This window comes from Numenius arquata, chromosome 2 (genome assembly GCF_964106895.1).
Source record: "Numenius arquata chromosome 2, bNumArq3.hap1.1, whole genome shotgun sequence".
Classification (NCBI taxonomy): Eukaryota; Metazoa; Chordata; class Aves; order Charadriiformes; family Scolopacidae; genus Numenius; species Numenius arquata.
In genome coordinates, this window is record NC_133577.1 from 47,906,545 (window position 1) to 47,915,317 (window position 8,773).

General features: G+C 50.8%; 1 protein-coding gene across 1 annotated transcript in view; it reads right to left on the reverse strand.

Moving 5' to 3' along the window:
• ITPKB (inositol-trisphosphate 3-kinase B) overlaps positions 1-8,085 on the reverse strand; it is a 71,307-nt gene extending 63,222 nt beyond the window's left edge. Inside the window, exon 1 of the mRNA XM_074168133.1 lies at positions 7,159-8,085. Coding sequence (XP_074024234.1) covers positions 7,159-8,085 — 927 coding nt within the window. The remainder of the gene's footprint in view (positions 1-7,158) is intronic.
• Positions 8,086-8,773: the final 688 nt, after the last annotated feature.

Here is an 8,773-nt window from a genome sequence, read left to right on the forward strand (position 1 = left end):
AAAACCCCTACTTCTTCCTTCTCATGGTTGAAATGTACAGCAACATTGAAATAAATATCATGAGGGGGGAAAAGCTAATATGGGTCTTAGCAGTTTGCAGTGGCTTCAGACTGATATTGCCTTCCTATGCGAAACTAAGGACAGAAAATGCCGGCGCTCAGTAGTCAACACAACCCGTGGTTGACCACGGCAGTGAGGATCTCTGCAGACAGCAGCTCCGTGATGGCGAACTCCCACCATGGCTGGGAAAGAAGAAGCTGCAAGCTACATTTTCCAAAAACTTCCACTAATTCCGAGTGCATTCCTTGCACCGACACCCCGCACATACTCAGGCCAACTCATGGTGGAAGGGGCTGCTGGGCGATCATCCCTGTTACAGAGCAGATCACACACATCTTGCTGCCTAAACACTGATTTAAAAGCCAAATCAGAGGCGCCTGCTTTTGAAGCTGGTAGACCTCAGACTGGAGCAGCTTCCTGAACTACCTGCAGCCGTTGTGCAGGCTATGCATGACCTGGCTTTTCACGTAATAAGAATGAAATCGCGATAAATTTTGTAGAAAACATTCATGAGTGCTTTAGGAACAGATTCCTCTGTCTTAAGCAGACTCCTGGTCTAGTAGTCCTCAAGATCCCATCAGAGTCAACAGAGAAGAGAGGTACCTTGGCAGAAGACATCCCAAGGAGACATCCAACAGGGCTGAGCAAGGTGATTTCCATAAAGGGCCATTTTAAGTGACCCAGCAAGCGTGGAAGCCCACATTCCCTGAAAAGTCACATTTTAGAATAGGGATTACGCTGCTAAATTACTCAGTGATTTGAAAATGTTAACATTTAGTTTTCACTGTCTGTTAAATATTAACATATCTTTCTTAGAAAGCTTGGCTGAGCTTCACTGGAAGAAAGCAGGTCAAATTTACTGTACAAATTTACCTACTGGTATAAACCAAAATAATCTCCAGCAATTACAGAAGACTAATCTTAGCTGAAGCTCATTTAACCTCATACATAGATGCCATCATTTCTCTAGTGAGCTAGAACAGATTTACATGCAAAGAAAACACTAGCTCAGCACTGGCTTTCAGTCATGGCACAGCATGCGTGAGCTCAGTGCTACCCTAATATTTTCTTCGCATGTAAATCTGTCCTAACACATTACAGAAATAATACGCAAAAGATGAGACAGGTGCTGACTACGGTTTGATTGGGTTTTCTTGGTCACTGCAAGGCTCTAAAAAGGTAAAGACAAAACTTTCTGCTGATCTGGGAACTTCATTCTGCAGACATTCAGTTTAACACCTGAAGGGTCCAAACATCCAAGCTCCTGACATCCTTGCCATTCCCATCAGAAGGGGAGGAAACATGGCTGTTTCCAGAGCTGGGGACTCTAAGGATGATGAGCCTAATGTTTGTTCTTCCTGCACCTTGGAAATGCTTTGGGCTTTTTTCCGCTTTTTATGAATGCCTTCAGTGAGAAATTGTTTGAAAAAATAAAATATGCAAGAGACAGCAGCTGTGCTAGCAAGTCGGTCCCTCTATGAAAAGGATCTGCTATCTGGCATGTAATTCCTGTGCTGTCAATCACAGAGAATGTGAGCACAGAAGAAACCCTTCCCAATGAGCTTAAAAATGCTGAGGAAAATGGACTTGAAATAGCACCATTCATCTCCCATTGGGTTATAGCAGCATCTCAGCATCTTCACCTGACATCCGTGGGTGGGAGCCCATAAAAATGCTGCTTATTCCCCAAGAAGGGGACCACCACGTGAGTAGGTAGAAGATAAGCTACTGAATAGAGAGTGGTGTTTTTTCAAAAGGCTGAGAGACCTGGGTCTGCTCAGCCTGGAGAAGAGAAGACTGAGAGGGGACCTCATCTATGCTTATCAGTATCTAAAGGGCAGGTGTCAAGAGGATGGGGTCAGGCTCTTCTCAGTGGTGCCCGGTGACAGGACAAGGGGCAACAGGCAAAAGCTGGAACAACATGAGGAAAAACTTCTTTCCTCTGAGGGTGGCAGAGCCCTGGAAGAGGCTGCCGAGAAAGGGTGTGGAGTCTCCTTCTCTGGAGATATTCAAACCCTACCTGGATGCGTTCCTGTCCAGCCTGCTCTGGGTGACCCTGTTTTGGCAAGGGGGTTGGACTAGATGATCTCCGAATGTCCCTTCCAACCCCTAAAATTCTGTGATTCTTTGAACTCCCTGGGGTACAGAGTCTCCACCTATGAAGAGCCTGAAGCTCTGCCCAGCCTGCCAGGCGTGAGAGGGGGTCCCCAATCTCATGCCAGCAGACAAAACATGCCGCGCTGTCAGGTCTGCTGAGTGTGGTGCTCTGGGAGCAGAAACACAGAGGTGTCCACCTCCTTTTTCTCTTCCTCCTAGTCTTCCCACAGCAGGGATAAAGGAGGCTCCATCCTCTGGCATCTGAGCCGTTGTGCTAAACACCTTCCCTGGGCAATGATACGCATTACTGGAGTAACAGTCACTCCCCAGAGCAAGAAAGCAGGGCCCTAATATGACAGACATTAAATTGATACTAAATTTGTGATACCACTCATAAGCTGAGGAGTTTTTAAGACAAACATGGTGGGAAGAAGAGGTAAAATACATAAACACAGCATAAAGATACACGTTCACAGGGCTTGCATGCATCGCTGTAGCCGTGTGGTCATGGTTTCTGTTACATGGAGACTTCCTGAGCACAGTGACAGCTTAGGAAAGGGAATCAAAGCGTATTTCATTTGATCAATTTTTATAGGAACAAATCAGGAGTGCTGTTGTCAGCTTATGCCTTGGAACTTCTCAAAGAGAAATAAGCAAGGGTCCCACAGGCCCTTGGCTGACACTGGTCCTGTCTAAACTTGGCTCCTTTCGGAAACGCGTTACAGCCATTGTGAGCCAAACAAATAAATCAATTTAAAAAATCTCCTGTCAGCAGCAATGCCATTAGCTTTTTCCAAAAACTCTTGCCATTTTGCACAGGTTAATGGAAGTCTCTTATTCTGAGCAAGCTGCTCTGCCTGTTGAGAGGAGCAGAGGTTTCACAATGTACCAAGAGTCGCTTGATTACTGTTCTGCCATATCTCCGTGTGTTTCCACAGCAGCTGTGGGAAAGCCAAGAAGAGAAACATGGCAGCGTCTTGCACTGTTTTTCCAGGACAGTGGTTTTTTTTCCCTTGACCTGTCATTTTTCTATAGTATGGACTTGCACAATTCCTGCCTTTCCCCCAACTTGTCTGTTTCTTGTCTCTAGTTGCTGAGGAATTGACAAACTAAGGTATTTTGGTCAATGAGGACAACTCACTGCACTGACCAGCATTGGAATATCTTTCGCTTAAGGGGCACAGTTGCCTTCTAAGACTGGGGCCAAGCCTCCTGCTGCCAAGTGCACCCCATTCTATCTGCTTTCCCTTGGAAAGAGCAAAGAGGGTCCCCCAGGACCAGCAAAACTCATAGATCCATATTTTCCCATGGAAGTCAATGGGAGTCACAGCTAGAACACGGTTGTTTTGGATGTAAAATCATAGAATCATAGAATGATTTGGGTTGGAATCGACCTTAAAGATCATCCAGTCCCAACCCCCCTGCCATGGGCAGGGACACCTCCCATTAGACCAGGTTGCTCAAAAGCCCCATCCAGCCTGGCCTTGAACACCTCCAGGGATGGGGCAGCCACAGCTTCTCCGGGCAACCTGTTCCAGTGTCTCACCACCCTCACAGGAAAGAATTTCATCCTGAGATCTAATCTAAATCTCCCTTCTTTCAGTTTAAAACCATTCCCCCTCGTCCTATTGCTCCCCTCCCTGATCAAGAGTCCCTGATAAACCCCCCCCTTAGGAGCCAGGCTGTTGTTTCGGGCTACCTGTGCCACCTGGAGCCTGGAACAAGGAGCACCTTCTCAGTCCCCTACACACCCAAACCTGTCTGATCAGCCAGGAGGAGAGAAATCCTCCCTCGGAGGATGAAGAAAGGCACCTTCCAACAGCCGCTGTGTCCCCCTGGCTTGGGTGGTGGGTGAATGGAGGCACTGGCTCCTTCCCCAAAATGCCCAGATCACTGTCACAGTGAGTGCTGCCCTGCCACCACCTCATCAAACCACAGTGTCCCCATCCCAACACGCTGCCTGGACACACTGTCCCCTCCCACGCATCCCCAGAAGTGCAATCACTCAAGTAAGTGTCTTTGAAACCTTGCAAGCATCAATAAACAAGCGTGGGGTTTCTCCGGCAGCAGCCCACAGCCTGGGGAAAGCCACAGCTGCAAAAGCCCTTACGTGGAGGTTTACTCAGACCTTAAGTGGACTTGGAATTAGACAACAGCAAAACATCAAATTGCTCCTACTGGCACCGCACTTCACAAGTCTGCTGTCATCACAGCAGGGTCACTGTTTCCCAGTGCTGTGCTGTCCACTGGGCACCGGAGCACTTCAGGGACAGAGAATGCAGTGAGTAAACTGTTTCAATAAACAAAGGCAGAGCCCGTATCGGTCACCAAGCTGCTCCAGGTCACGGTGTCCAAAAAAGCGGCCACACTCCCTCCCTTTCACTAATGACAGTATTTTCTTACCGGCCAATTTGCAGGCCCAGTGGCAAACAAAGTTTCCTACCCGAAATACAAACGGAGGACAAGTCCGTGCCAGCCAGAGGGATCTGCCCGTTTCCCGGGGACGCCATGAGGAACTACAATAGACAGCCGGACATCCCTAACAGAGTTGCTAAGCCAGACAGCCTCCAGAAAGGAAGGGCAGAAGCAAGCCTGCTGTTTATCAAATCTATAAACATGCCATGGGGGATGTGCGGCGCAGACCGTATCTGCAGCAAGAACTGCTTTCCTGTTGCTCATCTTTACCTCTCCTCCAGGTACAACATCCCTCCACTGTGCCAGCAGCACCCGGCGCACACAGGCAGGGCTCTCCCTCCACCTGCCCAGCATTTATCCGCTCTACCCAGGGGCACCACGTCGGGTTTCTGTCAGCTGAGGTCTTCCAGGATTTATTTTGACGGAAAAGCACGAGTTGCGGAGAGAGAGCTTCTCACACATTCTCCCTCATTACACAACTCATTTCCAGACTGTGTGTGTTGTTAAAAGGAAATAGTGAGTTCATGAAAACAAATGAGTGTGCAACCTGAGACTGCTTCAGTAGCTGCCTTCTTGCTGTCATTATGGATTTAAAAGATGTTGCCAACCGGTACACAAAGTTGGGTGTTATTTATATGAATCAGCTTTGAATTACTGGGCATTTGTGCACGATCCTGCTGAGAAGTTGACTATAACCTGCCAAAGCCAGAGATCAGCCCTGCACGGGGACCTGTGGAGCTCAGCGGAAAGTATCATTGTAAATTAGCCCAATTGCTCCTGCTGAGACAACTCCAGCACTGAAACACAAAATCAAGTGTACCTCCTCAGGCTGCCTGACATGCTTTGGACCAGATCTTCATCTCCTTTAGCTTGGAGTAGTCCCACTGAGCCCAGCAGAGCTACTCTGATCTCAGACCTGATCTGGGCTCGCTCTGATCCAGGCCTTTTGGCAACAGAAACAAGCCCTGCCTGTTCACGGCCGAGCCACCGGCCTGGCTGAGCTCGCTGGAGGCCACGGGAGGCTGGGCAGAGGCAGCCTCAGGCTCCAGGAAGCTTTCCACAGGAGCATCAGGCATGATTTTGCCCATCAGCGAACTGTTTTCAGCAGCAAATCAGTGGGATCTGGCACTAGAACAGTCATTAGCATGGAGAATAGAGCAGAGATTACTACAGCTCACGCACACAAACCCAGCAGAATTTAATCAGCAGAGGGATTGTAGCAGCTCCCAAAGGGAATGAGCTGATTCATCAGTTGAGAGCCCAAAAATATAAAACTGTCTGCAAACACGATGAGCCACAGACTCGTAACTTCATTAACTGTGCTTTTACCCAACTGCTTCTCCATGCTGAGCAGAACTGAGCCTGAGTTCTTGGAACAGGACGAAAACAAGTAGAAAAACAAAGATATTTATTTCAACCCTCTGAGTGTTTTACAAACCACAGCCTGTCAGTTCTTCATGAGTTTGACACCTTCACTCTACTCCGATGTTTCCCTGCACTGGTCTTCTTTCTGTCATTGAGCTTACCAAGAGTTTCACTATCATACATCTACACAAAATTAAACCTAGTGAACCACATCACTGAAAGTTGATGGGCCTTTATCAGACTTCAAAATTAAGGAGCCACTGGGTTGCCCTGGATTTTTCAGGGTTTGTCAGTGCAGGGCTCCAGTGCTGAGTTCAAATCAATGTAATGTCTTCCGGCTGGAGAAGTGAGTCTGCATGTGCTGGTTGGAGAACCTCGTGATGGGTACCTTGCATTGGGCTAAAGCAGTTCAAAGCCCTCTGGATAAATGGTGTGACAGCTCAGAGCAAAGCACACTCTGTGCAGAGCATTTGGACGTGGAACGAACTTCCCAAGTGATGCAAGAAATCCCATGAGTGGAGTGTCTGCCTCAGGAGAGTGCCTCAAAGCCCTCCTCTCCGAGGAGATCTTTCTGCTCTAAGGGTAATACAGCACTGGTGCCTCCTCTTGCCTGAAGCCTCCCAACCAGCCCCACAATAAAAAAGAAGATCCAGAAACAAATGAACTTAACATAAATACCTAATAAAAATATGTTTACCTAAAATATAAGATACTGCAAAAGCAAAGAAGTTTTATTTGAAAGGGGAATTACCAGAAATTCTAGAGATTTTTGCTTCCATGTGAAAGACGCACAGACACTACGGTGACGGGCATCAGTATAAATTTTAACAGACAGTTGGCCCACACAGTTTCGACTCCAAGAAGGAAATAAATTTTCCCCTTAGGCTCATGTAAATAATAGGAAACCTCCAGCACCTTGGGAAGCCCTGCTGAGGGAAAGCTGATGCTCATAACCACATGTCAGCAGAAGGCCTGCAGTCCATGGCTGCACGGTAAGGACCATACACTGTGGGACAGCTAGTGTTGCTCTCTACTGCGAGCAGGGGATTTTCAGACTAGGAAGACGGATAAGCTTTTCATGTGAGGGAAACCAAGCACATGGAAAGTTTCTCTGCAGATTTCTGCTGCGACAGACCTCTGCCCTCCCGCTGAAGCTCTGCCTCAGAGCAGGGATGCTGCCAGCCCTTGCCCCACCTCCCCAGGACTGGTGCAAGAACTTACCACTCGGGGCTTCTGCTGGTCCAGGGTCTGCAGGAAGGCTGGTGTCTGGTCCAGGGTGCGCTCGGGGTCACTGGAGATGTCCTCCTCGGACTCCTCCCAGGACGAGGAGAAGCCAGTGGAAGAGGCTGAGGACGACGACAGCTTCCGGACAGGCAGGCTGCCGGGGGGCACGGTGCCTGCCTCCTCCTCCGGGCCCCCCAAGTCCGTGACAATGACGGCAGGGATGCTCCCGCCGACAGCTGGGCACTGGCCCTCGAGTCCTGTGGGGGCCACCACCACCTCACCTCGCCGTGGTCCAGGCTCTGACGATTCCAGGGTGCTGCTGCCCTCCACCAGCCCCACAGCTGGGACCACCACCACCACTGGCCTTCCTGAGGGCTCTGCAGTGCTCGGCCAGACCTGCACCCCACCAAGATTGTGGGTCTCACTCTCCCTGTAGGCTTGAGGTTGGGGTACAGTTCCAGGTCCCACCATCGGCACTGTGGGGCTGGTGGGCCGCGGCCAGGGCGACAATGGCCGGGGGCTCCGTGGCAGCTGGGTGGTGGAGCTGTGCGCCTGGATATGTGCCTCAAAGAGCCCCACTTTCTGGTTCACCTGGACGTTGTGCAGCTCTCGCTGAAGCTGCCGCGCTGTGGGGGGTCCTGGCTGCCCCTCTTCGCCCCGGCTTCCCCGCCGACCCCCGGGGCTGCCCGGCTGCCGCAGAGGTTCCTCCAAGGGCGGGAAGAGGAAAGCGGGGCCACGGCGTGGGGAGCGGGGTGGCACGGGGGCCGGGCTGAAGACAGGGAGCGGGCAGCAGCTGCCGGCTGTCTCCGGGCCCCTAGGCAACACTTGACTGGGAGGAGGCGTTGTCTTGCTCCCGCCGCTTGTCACCTCGCTGTTGCTATTCATCATCACCAAGCTATTGAGCGCATAGCAGTACACGGCCATAGTAGTCAGCCTGGGGGCACAGGGGGGCCGCCGCCGCTGCTGCCGCCTCGGCGCTCAGGCTCCGCGGGGCTGCTGAGGGTCTCTGCACACCGGGACCAGCAGCATCGCCGGGAGGCAGCAAGGGAGCTGGGCTGGCTCTGGCCCGCAGCTCCATAAAACGGGACAGCTGGAGAGAGAGAGAGAGGAGAGAGAAGCAGTGAGAGTAGCTCTGTGCCCTCCACTAAGCTCACCCTCCAGCTGTGCACACAGCTGGCTGGACTCTTTCCTTCCTGTGTGCCCTCTTCCCAGTTCCTGTACACACCTGCCTGCATCCCTAGTGTGCCACCCCTGGGGACATGGCCCAGCCTGGTTGCCAGAAGGGTCTGAGCCAAGGCGAAATCAGGTTTGGGGCCGTTTCCCCTCTTTCCTGCCTTCCCTCCCCCTCTCCAGGTCACCGACTGATGCAGCCACAGCAGCAGTGTCCGAAAGGACAGCTGGTCAGCAGCTGCTCCTGCAACAGAATCAGGGAGTTATGGCTGACTGGTGTAAGCTGGAAGTTGGCAGCTTTCAAGTTTTGGCCCCAAAAGGTGACATTTTCTGAAGGAAGGCAAAAACTCCAAACAGCTCAAATTTGCCACCTTCCAGTTTGTCACCTACAACTGCGATCAAGCCTTAAGCACGGATTTCTGTTCAATGATACATGTGAAGG